Source organism: Falco biarmicus, chromosome 10, assembly GCF_023638135.1.
Source record: "Falco biarmicus isolate bFalBia1 chromosome 10, bFalBia1.pri, whole genome shotgun sequence".
Taxonomy (NCBI): domain Eukaryota; kingdom Metazoa; phylum Chordata; class Aves; order Falconiformes; family Falconidae; genus Falco; species Falco biarmicus.
Window position 1 is genome coordinate 18,649,467 of NC_079297.1, and position 16,203 is coordinate 18,665,669.

Sequence of the window (16,203 nt, forward strand, 5' to 3'; positions counted from 1 at the left end):
TCCCCACCCCCCCCCAAAAAAAACCCCGGTAAACTGGGCTGTCCCCACCGTGTGTGTGTGTGTGTGTGTCCCCTCCGGTAACTCGGCCTGTCCCTGCTCTGCGTGTGTCCCCCGGTAACCCGGGCTGGCCCCGCGGATCCTCCCCCCCGGTAATCCAGGCTGGCCCCTCTGTGTGTGTGTGCCTCTGTCCCGGTGACTCCGCTCAGTGTCCCCCACCGGTAACCCGGGCTGGCCCTGCTGTGTCCCCCCCCGCCGGTGACTCGGGCCGGCCCTGCTGTGTCCCACCCCCAGCTAGCCTGCGGCAACCCCCCCAGCTAGCCCAGCGCATCCCCCAGCTAGTCCCAGGCCCTCCAGCTGGCTCACGGCATCCCCCCAGGTAGCCCCAGGCCCCCCAGCTGGCCCAGAGCATCCCCCAGGTAGCCCCAGGTACTCCCCCTGCTAGCTCCGGGTGTCCCCCAGCTAGCCCCAGGCACCCCTGGCTAGCCCTGGATACCCGCAGCTAGCCCCAGGCACTCCCAGCTAGCCCCAAATGTCCCCACAATCAGCCCTGCTTGCCCCCAGCCCAGCGCTGGCCACCCGAACGCGCAGGCGGCTCCGAGACGCTGGGCAGGCGACCGGGGGCGCGCCGGGGGTCGCGGGGAGCTGAGCCCACACAGGCACCCAGCCTCAGCCGCGCCGCCGCGGCACTGCCCGCGCTAAATCCCGTCCGGGGGTGGGGGTAACGCCGTGGCCACGCCCCCGCCCTAAGCCCCGCCCCGTGACAGGAGTCTCGCGAGAACTGCGGGGCGGCGGCGGCGGCGGGATGTGCGGGGGCTGCGTGGGTACCGAGTACCCGGAGCGGGTAGGCCCGTGGCGGGCGGGCCGGGGCCGGGGCTGGGGCTGGGGCTGGGGCTGGGGCCGGGGCCGGGGCCGGGGCCGGGGCCGGGGCCAGCGCCAGCCATGTGCTACCGCCGTAGGGTACCACTTGCCTGGAGGGCGGTTCCTTCCTCCTCAACTTCGTGGGGTGCGCACAGTGCGGCCGCCGGGACTTCGTCCTGCTCGGCAACCGCGCTGCCGGCCTGCACGGCGGGGACGAGATCGTCACCTACGACCGTGCGCTGGGGGGCGGCCTAGGGGCTGCCTGGGGGGAGGCCGAGGGCTCCGGGGGGGCTCGGGGGGCCTGGGGGGCCCTTGAGGCCTAGGGGGAGCGGGACTCAGGGGGGCTGAGGCCTCGGGGGGGACATTTGGGGCCATGGATTCGGGGGGAGTTGAGGGCTGGAGGTGGCTATTTGGGGGCTGGGGTTTGGGGAGGGGGCTGAGGGCTGGGGAGACGTTTAGGGCCTTGTACTCGGGGGGCCTGAGGGGGAACATTTGGGGTTTGGGGCTCAATGGGGCTGAGGGCTGGGAAGGGGACGTTTGGGATCTGGGGCTCAGGGGGAGCTGAGGGCTGGAGGGGGGACGCATTTGAGGTCTGGGGTAGGGGGAGACACTGAGGGCTGGGGGTCCTTGGGGAGGGGGGAGGCCTGAGGGAGGGTTAGTTTGGGAAGGGAAGATTTGGGGGGGCTAATACTGGGGGGAACCTGGGGTTGGGGGGTGATTGGTGTTCTTGGGTGGGCAGGGGCTAGGGGTGATGTGTGGGCGGGGTGTCAAGGCTTGAGAGGAGCTGGTGGCTGTTAAGGGTGGTTAGGTGCTGGGGGGTTTTGGGGTGGGTGATTCTCAGGGACCCACCCTGGGGACTTGGGGGTCAGTGCCCCAGAGGATGAGGGTGGGCCCAGTGGATGGGGGCTTGCCCCCAAGGGCTGGGGGTGGGGGGGCAGTACTGCAGGGTCAGTGGTGCCAGTGGAGCCCCTTAACCTGCAATCCTCTCTCCTCCACAGACCTGTGCAAGAACTGCCACCACCTGATTGCGCGCCATGAGTACACCTTCAGCGTGGTGGATGACTACCAGGTACAGCCAGAGCAGCGGCTTGTCCCCCCCGCAGCCCCTCTCTGGCTCCAGAAGCATCCTAAGCTGAGCCTTAGGGGCTGTTCCTCCTGCTCCGGGTTTCCATACCTACCTGCTGATTCCCAGCTGCCCTGGCAGCCACAGACTGGAGCCAAGTGGGTTCAGAGGCAAGCTGTGGCACCAGCCTTGAAGGCTTCAGAGCTGCATCCCTATGCTCAGGGCTACCTGGAGCCCCTGACGCTAGCCCCTGCTTCGTGAGGGGCAGTCCAGCTCACCTCTGGCCTCCAGCGCAGCCCCAGCGTGGGAATATCAGTGACATGCATGGCCCAGAGCAGTAAAACGTGGCTGTGTGGCAGGGGCGGTGGCAGGGGTGGGCCTGCAGCTCTCCCAGCCCTCCTCCCTGGCACATTTCCTATTCAGCTGCTAAACGCTGGAAAATGGGCTCAGGGGAGTCAGGCTCATCCTGGGGGAAGAAATGAGATCCCTCCAGGTCTGATTGCAATCAAGGATCAGGTGCCGGCTCTAGCTCGGGTTTCCCTGCGGGAAAGTGGGGCTGTGGCAGATCCGCTCCCCCTCCTGTTCCACCACAGGAGTACACCATGCTTTGCCTGCTCTGTGGCCGGGCTGAGGACTCCATCAGCATCCTGCCCGACGACCCCCGCCAGATGACCCCGCTTTTCTGAAGCTGGTTTGTATCCCAGCACGAGTCCCTGGATGCTTCAGGACCTCCCTCCCTGCTCCCCGCTGCACAGAGCTGCGGCACCAGCAGATCCCAGGGGACTTTGCAGTCCCTTAGGTGATTCTCTTCTCCAAACCTCCAGCCTGGATGTGGCGGATGCCTGATGCCAGATGCTTCCATGCACCCAGCGGCAGCTCAGCTGTCCTTGCTGCATGGTGGCTCTGACCCCAGCTGCAGGGGCAGGGTGGAGCGCCACGGCCCGAGCGCCCCTTGTGCTGAAGACACGAAAGGGGCTTAGTGTATTGTCACTCCAAAAAGGGGTCCAAGAGATTGCTCGCCCTGTCCTGCCTCAGGAGCCCACATGTGTGGGGCAATAAATGTGATGCGTTACAGCTCGGTGGTGCAGGTGGTAGTGCTTTGCGGGTGGGCTTCACCCCCCTGGACTCCCTATAGGTGGTGAAGGGTGTTGGGGCCCAGCATGGGGATCAGGGGGGCTTTTTCCTTCCCAGGAACCTGTGGGATTCCTCCCCTGAGAAGTTAATTATTTTCGCTCCCCCCCGGGGGCCGTGTGGAGCTTATGTGGGGTCGTTGCAGGCACACCCCCGGGGCCCGTTTCTCTGGGGGGTGTAACCCAGCTCTGCCCCGCTGAGGGGTGCATGTTCCTGGGGCAGGCAGGAGCCGGGTGAGCCGCAACTGCCAAAATCACTCCCCTGGGGTGGGGTGCTGCTGTTGGCACCCAGCCCCAGCGACACCTGCGGGGAGCTCGGCGCTGCCAGCCTGGCACCGCTCCATCCCTGCACCACTGTTTCCTGGATTTGGCACTGCAGGGCTGCTTCCTCCCGCCGGCTTGTCCCCAGCAGCTCCCCACAAACCACGCGGATGCAGGTGTGCTCCCTCCGGCTCATTTATTGCCACCAGCCCACACTGCCCCGGTGGCTCCAGCCCTCTGCCCCCATCGAACCCCCTCCCCACAGCGGTTTCAGAGGGGGCTGTCACCCGGCAGAGAGCTGGGGCTGTGCCGGGGGGCGGCAGCTGGCAGAGGAAGGGAGGGGGGGATGCTGGAGCCAGCCCTACTTGGCCAGCTTGAGGAGGCGCTGGATGTCGGGCTCCAGCTGGGCGGTGGGCGTGCGGGGGCTGTAGCGCCGGAAAGGTTCCCCCTCGGGACCCACCAGGAACTTCTCAAAGTTCCAGGAGATGTCAGAGCGCCGCACGGGACTCCAGGTGAGGAAGCGGGGCTCAGCCATCAGGTGCGTCGCCTCGTCGGCTGGCGCGGGCAGGTGAGCCTTCAGGTAGGCGAAGACGGGGTGGGTGTCCTGCCCGTTCACCTGGCACTTCTGGAAGAGGGTGAAGTTGGGCTCGAAGCCACCCCCTGGCCGCACGTGCTTCAGGCTGTTGAGGATCTCCTCGTTGGTGCCGTTCTCCTACGGCAGGGAAGGAGAAAGCCGGAGCCATGCTGCATTTTCCCCTTCCTTGCACACAAAGCCAGCCACTGCGGTGGCCCCCGGGGACTTACCTGGTAGCCAAATTGGTTGCAGGGGAAGCCCAGCACGACCAGCCGCCGGGGGATAGCGGGCTTGCAGCTGGTTGAGCTGGGTGTAGTCCCGCACCGTAGTGCCTCAGAGGGATGCCACGTTCTCGATGAGGACCACGCGGCCCCGGAAGACGTTGAAGTCCACCTTCTCCCCCTGCAAGGAGGTGGCACTCAGGTCGTAGAAGGACTTGGCAATGGGGACGGTCATGGCTGCGAGCGCGTCTGCCTTCCCCGCTTCCCGTCGGCGCACCTTAAGGGCTGCCTGGTGCCCACGTGATGTGCCGGCTCCAAAGGTCTTCTTGCCCCACCGTGACTTGGCAGAAACCGGAGCCGTTCCACCTGCTGGCACCCACACAAGGGGGGAAGGAAGAGGCAGGGAGGGTGCGGGTGCTGCAGGACCAAGGCGATGCTCCTGCCTGCCTCAATAATTCATGGCACAGTGCGGTGTGGCATGACTACTCTTCCCCATGCCTGCGAGCTGTGGGATGCCGTGGGGCTTGGCACCACCGGCCTGGTATGGGCTGGCCTCGAGAGCTGGGAACACCCGGGGAGGCAAGAAATAACGGGACTCCAGGAGCTGGGGCTGTGTGGGGCAGAGGAGGGGGCGACTCAGACCCAGGTGTGTGATGGGGGGAACCGGTGCACCAGCACATCTTCTCCAGGGCTGCCTTGGCATCACCCCTGGGCCTCCTGTGCTTGCTGTCCTGGTGCCTGCTGCCTTCCCCCCAGTGCCCCCAAGTCCCAGTGCTCCACTGGTCCCAGTGCCAGCATCCACCCTGGCACTCATCTGCTGTGGCGCCTGCTTCCTGGCATCCTGGTACCTGCCCATCCTGGATCCTGGCAGTATCCCAGTGTCTACCCATCCTGGTGCCTGGCAGCATCCTAGTGCCAACCCATCCTGGTGCCTGGCAGTATCCCTGTGCCCACTGCCATCCCAGTGCCCACCCATCCTGGTGCCTGGCAGCATCCTGGTGCCCGCTGCCATCCCAGTGCCCACCCATCCTGGTGCCTGGCCGCATCCCAGTGCCTGCTGCCACCCCATCCTGGTGCCTGGCAGCATCCCGGTGCCCACTACCATCCTAGCGCCCACCTATCCTGGCGCATGGCAGCATCCCAGTGCCCACTGTCACCCCAGTGCCCACCACTGTCCTGGTGCCCACCACTAGGCTGTGTGACCATGATGGCCCTGTCCCTGCTGGGGCCAGCTCCTGCCTCCCTGGGTGGCTGTTCCAGCAGCCTGGCGGTGGTGGACACGGTGCCCCCACGGACCCGTTCCCCCAGCCTGGAAAGGGGACACCATCCTGGCAGCCCTGGAGCAGCCTCAATTATTGATAACTGCTCGGGTTGCTGCAGGCCAGCTCTGCCTGTGGCACGCTGCCCCACTCGCCTGCGTATCTGTGGCTGCCCCATGGTACGGGCGGCTCCAGTGGGGCACAGCCATCGTGGCACCCTGCAGCCAGCATGGCACCGTGCCCACAGCCCGCCACGGCAGCACACAAGCCACTGGCTTCCTCCAGCATCACCTTTATTCTGCAAACCGTGTGTGTGTGTGTGTAAAACTCGGGGGGGGGGGGTGTGTGTCCCCAGGGGCATGGGGTGGGCACACAGCGCCCATGACAGCCCCCCGCCCAACCCCATGCACCATGGGGGAGCATGGGTGCCAGGATGCAGGGTGCCAGGATGGGGGGACACCCCCATGATGCCTGCCTGGCCCCCGCCATCCCTGGGGGGGCACATCCTGGGTCACTCCCCTCCACCAGGCACCGGCCGCACCCCCCCTTCCATTGGGGCTGCCCCAATCCCGCACCCGCCGTGGGCCCCCCAACACAGGCCTGGGGGGGGGGGGGGGGGCCGAGGCGGGGCCAGGCTTCAACACCAGCAGGCTTTGGGGCTGTCCTCGCTCCCCAGAGGCTGCTGCTCATCCTCCTCCAGGCGGGCCAGGGCGGGGGCGCGGGGGGGGGCCCGCAGCCCCTCCAGTTCCTTGCGGTGCGCCTGCAGCACCAGCTCCGTCAGCCGTGTGAAGGACTGCAGAAGAGATGGGGGGGGAGGTCAGCCCACTGCACCCCTCCCGAACCCCCCAAGTCCACCCCAGCCCCCCCCCCAGCACCTCCTTGATGTTGAGGTTGCTGCAGGCGCTGGTCTCGTAGAAGTCCATCCCATACTCCCTGGCCAGCTGCAGGGCGAGGGGCCGTCGGCGGCACCATGGTTTGTGGGGGGCGGGGGTGTTCAACACCCTCGCCCCCCCCCCGCCCCCCGGCACATGCACAGCTGGATGAGCTGTGCTGCCCATGGTGGCACTGGGGTGGGGGCATCCCCTGCAGGGGGCACTGTGTGCTGTCCCTGGGTGCTTCACGGTCCCTGAGGGGGGGCACTGTGTGCTTTGGGGTCCCGAGGGAGGTGGGCACTGGGTGCAGGGAGCACAGTGGGGGGCACTGGGTGCTTTAGGGTCCCTGGCGGGGAGGACTGGGTGCTTTGGGGTCCCAAGGGAGGTGGGCACTGGGTGCAGGGAGCACTCAGGGGGGTGCACTGGCTGCTTTGGGTTTCCTGAGTGCTTTGGGGTCTCAGGGGCGGGGGCACCGGGTGCTTTGGAGTCCCTGAGGGAGGGATACTGGGTGCTTTAGGGTCCTTGGGGAGGGGCACTGGGTGCTTTGGGGGTGCAGGGGACCATGCTGGGCTGCAGGGGGGTGTCAGGGTCCCTGGATATGCTGCAGGAGCGGGACAGGGAGGCGTAAGAGCAGCCCCGGAGGTGCAGAGGCTCTGGGGGGCCATCCCTGGAGGTAACGGGGAGCTGGGTGGGGGTTAGGGGGTTTTGGTTACAGACAAGGCTTCAGGACAGTTGGAGGGGGTGTCCCTGGTCATGCTGGGGAGGGGCTACAGATGTCTGGGGGGTCCCTGGCTATAAGTAGGGCTGCAGAAGAGTTGTTGGGGTCCCTGGGGAGTACAGGAGGGGCCTGGGGGGGCCGTGGGGTGCAGGGGGGGTCCCTGGCAACCTGGGGGTGCAGGGGGGGGGCCCTGGCCCCCCCGGGGGCACACACCAGCCCCCGCTCACCTGCAGCCCTTGCTCTTTGGCCACTTGCCTCTTGTGCTCCTCGTCCGCCTTGTTCCCAATGAGGATTTTCTGGACGCCATCAGGCGCGTACTGGGGAGGAGCGGGTGGCGTGAGAACACCACCACCAACACCATGGGGGGGACCCCCCCAGGACCCCCCCTTTGCTCCTGCACCCCCACCTCATCCACGTCGCTGGCCCACTTCACGATGTGCTGGTAGGAACGCTCGCTGCTGATGTCATACACCAGGAAGATGCCCTGCAGGAGGGGGGCAGGCAGCCATTTACAGCCCCCCGTGCCTCAGTTTCCCCGCTCCTGTGTACCAGGATGGGACCACCCCCGTACCTGTGCCCGCCGGTAGTACTGCTTGGTGATGGTCTGGTACCGCTCCTGGCCTGCCGTGTCCCTGCAGCCGAGGGGAGCGGGTCAACACCACCACCCATGGCACGAGCTGGTCAGGGCTCAGCCTCCCCCCTGGCGGGGGGAGCGAGATTCAGGACCACCCCCCCCCCAATCCCTGCCCTCCCCCCCCCCCCCCCCCCCCCGCCCCGAGCCCCAGCACTGGCACTCACCAGATCTGTATCCGCACCTTAATGCCATCCACTTCGATGGTCTTCATCTTGAAGTCAACGCCTGGCATGGGGAGGGGAGCAGTTACGGGGTGCCCCGGTGTCCCCCCCATCACAGCAGCTGCTGCCACCAGGGTCCCCGCAGTCCCCTCACCCTCTCCCGGCCCATCCCAAGGCATGCCGTGCTGCCAGACCAGGTGCCAAGGCTCACCCGTGCCCCCCCAATGCCTGGAGCCATGGCCCGGTGCCCCAGCATCATCCCGGGGCCGGTGCCTGGTGCCAGGCCTGGCAGCGGCCTCCGTGCTGGGTCACTGCGCGGGTGCTGGCCCCAGCCCTGCTGCCGAGCGGCTGCTCCTGGTGCTCCCCGTGGCCCCGGTTTTGCTGTGCTGTGGCTCCCCAGTGCCCCCAGTTTCCCAGCCCCACAGTTCCCTGTGCCCCGAGTTTCCCAGTTCCCTGGTACCGCAGTCCCCCAGCACCCACGGTTTCCTGGTGCTCCCGGTTCCCCCGTGATGTGGCTGCCCGGTGCTCCTGGTTCATCAGTGCCCACTGCTTCCCATTTCCCCAGTGCTGCAGCTCCCCAGTGCTCCCAGTTCCCTGGTGCCCACAGTTTTCTGATGCTCCCAGTTCCCCAGCTCCTCGGTGTCACCGGTTCTCTGGTGCCCACGGCTTTCCCATTCCCTGGTGCCTGTGGTTTCCCGGTTCCCCGGTGCCCATGGTTGCTCATTTCCCGGTTCTTCACCTCCCCGGTGCCCACAGTTTCCCGTTTTCCCAGTGCTCCTGGTTTCCCGGTTCCCAGTACCCAACGGTTTTCTAGCTCCCTGGTGCTTCCATTTCCCGGGTGCTCCCATTTCCCCAGTGCCCACGGTTCCCCGGTTCCCGCTTCCCCGACGCTCCCAGTGCCCATGGTTTTCCAGCTCCCTGGTGCTCCCGGTTTCCCCGTTCCTTGGTGCCCACAGTTCCCTATTTCCCAGTGCTCCCAGCTACCCAGTGCCCATGGTTCCCCGGTTCCCGGTTCCCTGGTGCTCCTGGCTCCCCAGTGCCCACGGTTCCCCTTTCCCGATGCTCCCGTTTTCCCGGTGCTCCCAGCTCCCCGGTGCCCATGGTTCCCCAGTTCCTGGTGCTGCCGGTGCCCATGGTTTCCCGCTTCCCGGTGCTCGCGGCTCCCCAGTGCCCACGGTTCCTTGTTTCCCGATGCTCCCGGTGCCCACGGTTCCTTGTTTCCCGGTGCTCTCGGTGCCCACAGTTCCCCGTTTCCCGGTGCTCCCGCTGCCCACGGTTTCCCGCTTCCCGGTGCTCCCGGCTCCCCGCTGCCCACGGCTCCTCGCTTCCCGGCGTTCCCGCTGCCCAGCGCGGCTGCCCGCCGCCCGCTGCCCGCGCTGGTGCCGGTGCCGGTGCCGGTACCGATGGTGGAGATGTGGGCGGGGTGGAACTGGTTGTCGGTGAAGCGGCAGAGCAGGCAGGTCTTGCCCACGCCCGAGTCCCCCAGCAGCAGCAGCCGGAAAGAGCACGTCGTACTGCTTGGCCATGGCGGGCCGGCGCCGCCGTACCGGGGCCGTGCCGGGGCCGCTGCCGGGACCACTGCCGGGGCCGCGAGCGCTGCGCCGGGCGGGCGGCGGGGCGGGGCGGGGCGGGGGCGGGCGGCCGGGGGGGCACCGGGGGATGCTGTGGGGAACGGGAGGGATGCACCGGGGATGGAACGGGAGAGACACACGGGGGAGGGGGAACCGGGGGATACACCGGGAGAGACACACGGCGGGGGCGCACCGGGGGATGCACCGGGGATGTACAGAGGCATTGGGAGAGACACACGGGGAATGCACCGGGAATGCACTGGGGCACGGGGATAAACACACGGGGAAGGGGAGGGGAGGGGGCGGGCACCGGGGGATGCACTGGGGGGGCCACCGGATGGTGCACGGGGGATGCACCAGGGCACCGGGAGAGACACACGGGGACGTGCTGGGAGGGAGACACGGGGAATGAGGGAGGGAGGGAGCACCGGGGGCGGGGGGGGGGGCGGGGGGGCACCGGGGTATGCCCTGGGAACGGGGGGCGACACATGGGGCATGCACTGGAGAGTGTGGGGACATCTGGGGACACACCAGCCCCCCCCAGGAGAGAGTGGGGGACACGGCCCAGGGGCTGCAGGGGACACTGGGTGACACATGGAGGGATGGGTGGGCAACAGGGGGGCACTGGGAGCAGTGGGGTGGCCCGGGGCTGAGGGGCCTGGAGCAGGGCCACGGCAGGGCTGCGGGGGGGTGCAGTGGCGCAGTGCTGGGTGCTGAGGTGCAGCGCTGGATGCAGTGCTGGATGCCACGGCGCAGCGCTGTGTGCTGGGGTGTAGCTCTGGGGCGCAGCGCTGTGTGCTGGGGTGCAGCACGCGGCAGAGGAGGATGCAGCGTGGGCCAGGGAGTGCACGGCAGGGTGGCACGGCACAGCGTGGCAAAGCCACGCACGGGGCAGCGTGGTGGTGAAGGTGCTGCACAGCGCAGCACTGCAGCACACATGCTGCCGTGCACCCTGCAGCACAGGGGGCCAATGCAGTGCTGCAGCGTGATGATGCAACACAGTGTCGGTGCAACCATGCAGTGCTGTGCTGAGATGATGCAACACCACACAGCATTGCAATGGTGCAGCGCCACAGCGGGATGACGCCACACTGCACAGCAGCATGATGATGCAGCGCTGCAGTGCGATGATGCAACACAGCGGGTCGGTGCAACTGCGCAGCACCACGCTGTGATGACGCAGCACCACGCGGCAGTGTGCGCCACAGCGGGATGACGCCACACTGCTCAGCAGTGCCATGATGCAGCGCTGCAGCGTGATGATGCAACACCATGTCGGTGCCACCACGCAGTGCCACACTACGAGATGTAGCACCACGCTGCTGGACGAGGCTGCAGCGCTGCGGCGTGATGACGCAACGCCGCGCGGCAGTGACGCAATAAGGCAGCGCTGGGCAGGGCCCTGACCAGGCCGCGGCCAGGTAGCCCACCATGACGTCACGGCGCGGTGACGCAGCGCCCTCCTCGCGCCCCGCCGCGCCGCGCATGCGCGTGGGAGGGCGAGGCAGGAGGCGTGGCCTGGGCGTGACGGGGGGCGTAGCCAGGGGCGTGACCGCGTGTCCCCACCCGGCCGCCGTCGTCCGGCTGCCCCCGCCGGCGCGAGCCGCCCGCAGCATGGCGGGAGCGGAGGCCCCCCCCGGCGGGCGGCGGCGGCTGCGGGACGATGGGCTGCAGACCCCCACCTCCGCCGAACAGGTGCGGGGGGCCGGGCCGGGTGCTGGGAGGGGGGGGGGCGGGCCGGGCCGTGTGGGGCTGGGCCCTGGGGTGCCCTGGGGCAGGGCTGTGGGGTGCTGTGGCTGGGTATGAGGGTGCCAGGTTGTGTGGGGCTGGGCTGTGTGGGGCTGGGCTCTGAAGGTGCCAGGCTGCTGGCTGATCCCTGCCCCAGCTCCCCCATGCAGCCGCTGGCCCCACACTCGCGTGTGTCAGGGGGCCGGGGGCTGCCACCCCCGGGGAACATCACTCGTGTCCCCCCGCAGTATCTCGGGCAGCCCGACCCCCTCCCGAGACAGCCCTGGGGTAGCTCCCCGGGCACTGGGACGGGCCCTGTGGGGCAGAGGGCAATTCTGGGTTTCTCAATCCATGGGGCCCTGTGAGCCTCTGGCCCCCCGGGACGCGGTGCCTGCGGAGGGCTGGCCCTGGCTGCACACCCTGTGCCCACCCAGCCGCTCCATCGCGGCCCCCCAGCCGTGCAGCGGGGAGGGAATACAAGGGAGGGCTCAGGGGTCGAGATAAGGACAGGGAGCTCACTTTGCAATTAGTCGCGGGCAAAACAGACTCTTCTTGGGGAAAATTAGTTTCATTTATTACCATTCAAATCAGAAAAACACCTTCCCCCACCCTCCTTCTTCCCGGGCTTAACTCAATTCCTGATTTCTCTCCCTGGTCCCCCCAAGGGGGCAGGGGACGGGGAATGAGGGTTACGGTCAGTCCAGTACATGTTGGTGTTGCTGCTCCTTCCTCCTACGCTCCACCCTGCTCCGGTACGGGTCCTTCCCACGGGAGACAGCTCTCCATGAATCCTCCAGCGTGGGGTCCTTCCCACAGGAGACAGCTCTCCATGAATCCCTCCGGCGTGGGGTCCTTCCCACGGGTGCAGCCCCTCACATGCTGCCCCAGCACAGGCTGCCATGGGTCACAGCCTCCTCTGGGCACCCCCTGCCCCAGCGTGGGTCCCCCCTGGGCTATGGCGGGGTGGGTGGGGGATCTGCTCCCCCATGGGCTTCCTGGGCTGGGGGCACAGCCTGCCTTGCTGGGGGCTCTCCATGGGCTGCCAGGGAACCTCAGCTCCAGCGCCTGGAGCCCCTCCTGCCCTGCCCTTGATGCCTGCGGGGCTGCGGCTCACACACATTCGCTCCTCTCGCAGGCACGGATTATTTTCCTCCCCCTGCTCCTTCCCGCGCTGTCCCTGTGCCGCTGCTGCCGATAGGCTTGGCCTTAGCCTTGATGGGTCCAGCTGGGAGCTGGCTGACATCGGCTCCATCAGATATAGGGGAAGCTTCTGGCACCTTCTTGCAGAAGCCACCCCGGCAGCCCCCCCCTTCCCCAAAACCTTGCCATGCAAACCCACTACAACGGGGCTGCTTGTGCCCCCCCATCCTTGCCCCCCTGCCCTCCAGGGTGTTTTCTGGAGGGTTGCCCTGGCTGGGACAGTGCTGGGTCCTGAGTTCGAGTTTTAAAACAGGGGGACAGTGTGGCAAGTCCCCGGTTAGCTGGCAATGCTGTCCTGGCGTTAGCGGGAGGAGGGTGTTGTATGTGGCAGGGGGGTCCCAGGACAAAGCAAACCCCATCTTTAAAACTGCTGCATTGGAAAAGCGGCAGTGGACGGAGCTAATCCTAGGTGCAAAGCTCCTAACGGCTTAGCTACGATGCTCCGCGGGCCGGCAGGACTGAGTCGCTTGTGATCGCTTTGGTTTTCCTGGGGAATGCAACAAGATGGTGCTGCTGTCTCGGAGAGTGGCTGTGAGCTGGATAAACCCCTGGGGTGGGGCAGGAGCTGAGGGGGGCTCCGGCAGGACTGCTTGGGATGGGAAGAGCTATTTTCCAGAGCTCACCATGGTCTTTGTTCCCCTCTGCGCTGCGGCTGGTGGCAGACCAAGGTGGAAGACATTGTGCAGGAGGTCTTTGATGCCTGCAAGATGAGCCATCATGCTTCACAGTAAGTTCCTCTGGCAGCTGGTTCCCACCAGCTGTAGAAACTCTTGATAATGATAAACAACCAACCCACCCCCAAACCAGTGGCTCTGGCAGCTGCCGAGACCTGCAGCAAGGGACCAACTGCTCCTGCGGGTGTTGGGTGGGATCTTGCCCCTTCTGCTGGCCATGAGCCCGGGGGTCATGGTGGCATCAGCTCAGGGCTGGTGTCCCCCTCTCAGCTGGACTGCTGGTGCTCTGCCTGCTGAGCCCTGCCTGTCTTACAGGTACGTCCTGCAGCGGGAGAAGCACTGCCATTACCTGAAGAGAGGCCTCCGGCAGCTGACCAAAGCCTACGAGGTACCTGCAGTGCCACCAGCTCCTGCTCTGCCCCTTGGCTGAGGCGAGCCCTTCGCCCCAGGGCCCTGGGTTTGCTGGCCCTGGGGCAGTGGCTCCCGACGCGCCCTTGGGTTGCACATGTCCCCATGGTGATGCTTTTGGGGCTCCCCTGCCTGTACCTGCTCCTGTGAGAGCTCTGCCTGCACCCCAGGCCCTGTGCCACCCCCTGGCCACCCTCACTGTCCCCTCTGGTCCCCGCAGTGTCTGGATGCCAGCCGTCCCTGGCTCTGCTACTGGATCCTGCACAGCTTGGAGCTGCTGGATGAGCCTATTCCCCAGTCAGTTGCCTCTGAGTAAGTGGTGCTGCGATGGGGTGGGTCACAGCGGCAGCCTGGGGACCCCCACTGTGGACCTGGCTGTGGCCAGAGGCCCCGTGGGCCACCCGCGTGATGCTGGAGGTGCCACCTCCTGCTGTCCCCGCGTGCTGGCAGGAGCAAAGGAGCGCTTTGTCTCCTCTGCGGCCATCAATGCCGCCCATTCTTCCGGCCAGCGCCTCGTGCTCCAGTGTCTCGTGACGGATGGAGATGGGGGACAGAGAGATAACCCCCGGCTTTGACCTTGGGGGGAGGAACCGGGGCTGGGCTGGCCCCTGCCCCGCTGTGAGCCATGGAGCCCCTGCTGTAGATGGGGGGGTGTAAGGGGAGGTTCCCCTCACCTGGGTGGGAAGTATCCTCCCACTGGGTGCCAGCGAGCGCTGAGCCCCTTCCTCACCCTCCCCGTGCCCCCCTGCAGCGTTTGCCAGTTCCTGAGCCGCTGTCAGAGCCCCCAGGGTGGCTTTGGGGGTGGCCCTGGCCAGCACCCACACCTTGCCCCTACCTACGCCGCCGTCAACGCACTGTGCATCATCGGCACGGAGGAGGCATTCGATGTCATTGACAGGTAGGGCCGGTGGTGCTGGGCTGGGGTCTGGTGGGGGGAGGCAGGATGCATGCCCCCCCCACAGACCGCTGGCTTTCGCAGGAAGAAGCTGCTGCAGTACCTGCACTCGCTGAAGCAGCCGGATGGCTCCTTCCTCATGCATATCGGCGGCGAGGTGGACGTCAGGTGGGTGAGCACTGTGGGGAGGAAGGGGATGGCTCTGCTGTGCTTCCAGCTGGCTGGGTGCTGCGGCAGGGGGGCAGTGCCGTGTCCTGAGCACCCCTGTCCTGCAGGAGCGCCTACTGCGCTGCCTCCGTGGCCTCGCTGACCAACATCCTCACACCTGAGCTCTTTGCCGGGACAGCCGAGTGGATAGTGAGGTGAGTGAGAGCCAGCGTAGCCAGGGACGGGGTGAGGACGGGGAATGGTCCCTCACGCCTGTGCCATCCTGAACCTGCTGCCCGTGCAGGTGCCAGAACTGGGAGGGTGGCATTGGTGGGGTGCCGGGCATGGAGGCCCACGGCGGGTATACCTTCTGCGGCATGGCAGCCTTGGTCATCCTGAAGAAGGAACATCTGCTGAACCTCCGGAGCTTGCTGGTGAGTCACCCTGCACTCTTGCTGGGATGCCAGGGGTTCTCAGCTGCTCAGTGGGACCGGTGGGGGGGTCCCTGTCCTTGCACTGGCACCCACTCTCGCCCGTCCCACACAGCGCTGGGTTACCAGCCGGCAGATGAACTTCGAGGGCGGCTTCCAGGGCCGCTGCAACAAGCTGGTGGATGGCTGCTACTCCTTCTGGCAAGCTGGCCTCCTGCCCCTGCTCCACCGTGCCCTCCACGCCAGGGGTGAGTCTGCCACGGGGAGCTCCCAGCCTCCTCCGCCCCCAAAACGGCATCTCCAGGGGTGGCTGAAGGCGTTTACTGAGGGAACGAAGCACAGCTACTTGGGTGTTCCCGTGTCCCTGGTCTTTGGAGGGGGCTGCTGAATCATGGGGAAATTCATGCCTCCCCGCGGGCTTTTTGGCACCAAGGCTTGACTGCTGGGCCAGCGCCTTGATTGTTCCCCGGGGTGTGCGGGAAGACCCAGGTGGGGATTTGCCGCCTTCCTGGGGTCCCCCCAGCGATGTCATCAGCTTCCTCCTGCAGGCGACACGGCACTCAGCATGACCCGCTGGATGTTTGACCAGTTAGCGCTGCAGGAGTACATCCTCCTGTGCTGCCAGTGCCCAGCCGGTGGGCTGCTCGACAAGCCGGGCAAGTGAGTACCAGGCTGGGGGGGCTGCCTGGGGCCCTGGCACCCTGCTCAGCACCCCAATATCTGCCTCACCAGGTCCCGGGATTTCTACCACACTTGCTACTGCCTGAGTGGGCTGGCCATTGCCCAGCACTTCGGCAGCGGCGAGCTCCACCAGGAGGTGGTCCTGGGCGGCCCCGAGAACCGCCTGGTAGGTGCCAGGCATCGCTGTCAGCTGCCCGGCCTCTACGCCACCAGAAGCAGCGTTAACCTCCTCCCTCTCTCCCTCTCACAGCAGCCCACGCACCCTGTCTACAACATCATCCCGGAGAAGGTGGCAAGAGCGGTGACGCACTTCTTGCGGCAGCCAGTGCCCAGCCTGCAGCCGGCAGCTGCTGCTGACTAGGGGGTCCCGCTGGCCCCAGACTGTGCAGAGCAGCCCTGCCCCAGGCCGGTGGGGAGCTGCTGCAGCGTCTCGACGCAGACGGGCAGAGCGAGGTCCTCAGGGTGCTAGCAATACCAAAAACCGGCCTGCCCCGTAGCCACCAGCTCCTTCTGCCGTCATGCTGGGTGCCTTGCTGCCCTCCTGGCAGAAGCGGAGCTGGCTGAGGGGGACACGGGACGTGGCAGAGCTTTTGGCATCAATAAAGCGGAACAGACACCTGCCGTCTCCTGTGCGCGGGAAGGGCACATAGCTGCCACTGCCTGTCACCCATGGTGGCCCTGGGGAGACAGGACAGGAGGTGACACTGAGCTCGGGCT

General features: G+C 66.7%; 4 protein-coding genes across 4 annotated transcripts; 2 read left to right on the top strand and 2 right to left on the bottom strand.

The window, feature by feature from the left end:
* Positions 1-756: 756 nt before the first annotated feature.
* CHURC1 (churchill domain containing 1) lies at positions 757-2,995 on the top strand. Its single transcript, XM_056353559.1, has 5 exons — positions 757-841; positions 957-1,092; positions 1,857-1,927; positions 2,515-2,612; positions 2,746-2,995. Exons 1-4 carry the CDS (start codon positions 803-805, stop codon positions 2,605-2,607), a joined length of 339 nt encoding a protein of 112 aa, XP_056209534.1. The 5' UTR covers positions 757-802; the 3' UTR covers positions 2,608-2,612; positions 2,746-2,995.
* Positions 2,996-3,491: 496 nt separating this feature from the next.
* On the bottom strand, positions 3,492-5,561 carry GPX2 (glutathione peroxidase 2). Its single transcript, XM_056353540.1, is given in 3 exon segments — positions 3,492-4,024; positions 4,117-4,168; positions 4,170-5,561. Coding segments are annotated over 3 exon segments (576 nt in total). The 5' UTR covers positions 4,343-5,561; the 3' UTR covers positions 3,492-3,673.
* A 118-nt stretch (positions 5,562-5,679) lies between these two features.
* Positions 5,680-9,384, bottom strand: RAB15 (RAB15, member RAS oncogene family). The gene is given in 8 exon segments (XM_056353539.1): positions 5,680-6,159; positions 6,242-6,307; positions 7,184-7,273; positions 7,363-7,440; positions 7,528-7,588; positions 7,755-7,815; positions 9,153-9,252; positions 9,254-9,384. Coding segments are annotated over 8 exon segments (636 nt in total). The 5' UTR covers positions 9,278-9,384; the 3' UTR covers positions 5,680-6,003.
* A 1,354-nt stretch (positions 9,385-10,738) lies between these two features.
* On the top strand, positions 10,739-16,102 carry FNTB (farnesyltransferase, CAAX box, beta). The gene is made up of 12 exons (XM_056353513.1): positions 10,739-11,017; positions 12,913-12,977; positions 13,240-13,312; positions 13,553-13,644; positions 14,084-14,230; positions 14,312-14,395; positions 14,503-14,589; positions 14,679-14,808; positions 14,921-15,053; positions 15,354-15,465; positions 15,538-15,652; positions 15,737-16,102. Exons 1-12 carry the CDS (start codon positions 10,754-10,756, stop codon positions 15,845-15,847), a joined length of 1,413 nt encoding a protein of 470 aa, XP_056209488.1. The 5' UTR covers positions 10,739-10,753; the 3' UTR covers positions 15,848-16,102.
* Positions 16,103-16,203: the final 101 nt, after the last annotated feature.

Coding starts and splice junctions, on each gene's coding strand:
- CHURC1 (XM_056353559.1), top strand. CDS start 803: ATGTGCGGGGGCTGCGTGGGTACCGAGTACCCGGAGCGG. Junction 842..956: donor GTACCGAGTACCCGGAGCGG/GTAGGCCCGTGG, acceptor CTACCGCCGTAG/GGTACCACTTGCCTGGAGGG. Junction 1,093..1,856: donor CGAGATCGTCACCTACGACC/GTGCGCTGGGGG, acceptor TCTCCTCCACAG/ACCTGTGCAAGAACTGCCAC.
- FNTB (XM_056353513.1), top strand. CDS start 10,754: ATGACGTCACGGCGCGGTGACGCAGCGCCCTCCTCGCGCCCCGCCGCG. Junction 14,396..14,502: donor GGCGGCGAGGTGGACGTCAG/GTGGGTGAGCAC, acceptor CCTGTCCTGCAG/GAGCGCCTACTGCGCTGCCT. Junction 14,809..14,920: donor TGAACCTCCGGAGCTTGCTG/GTGAGTCACCCT, acceptor CGTCCCACACAG/CGCTGGGTTACCAGCCGGCA.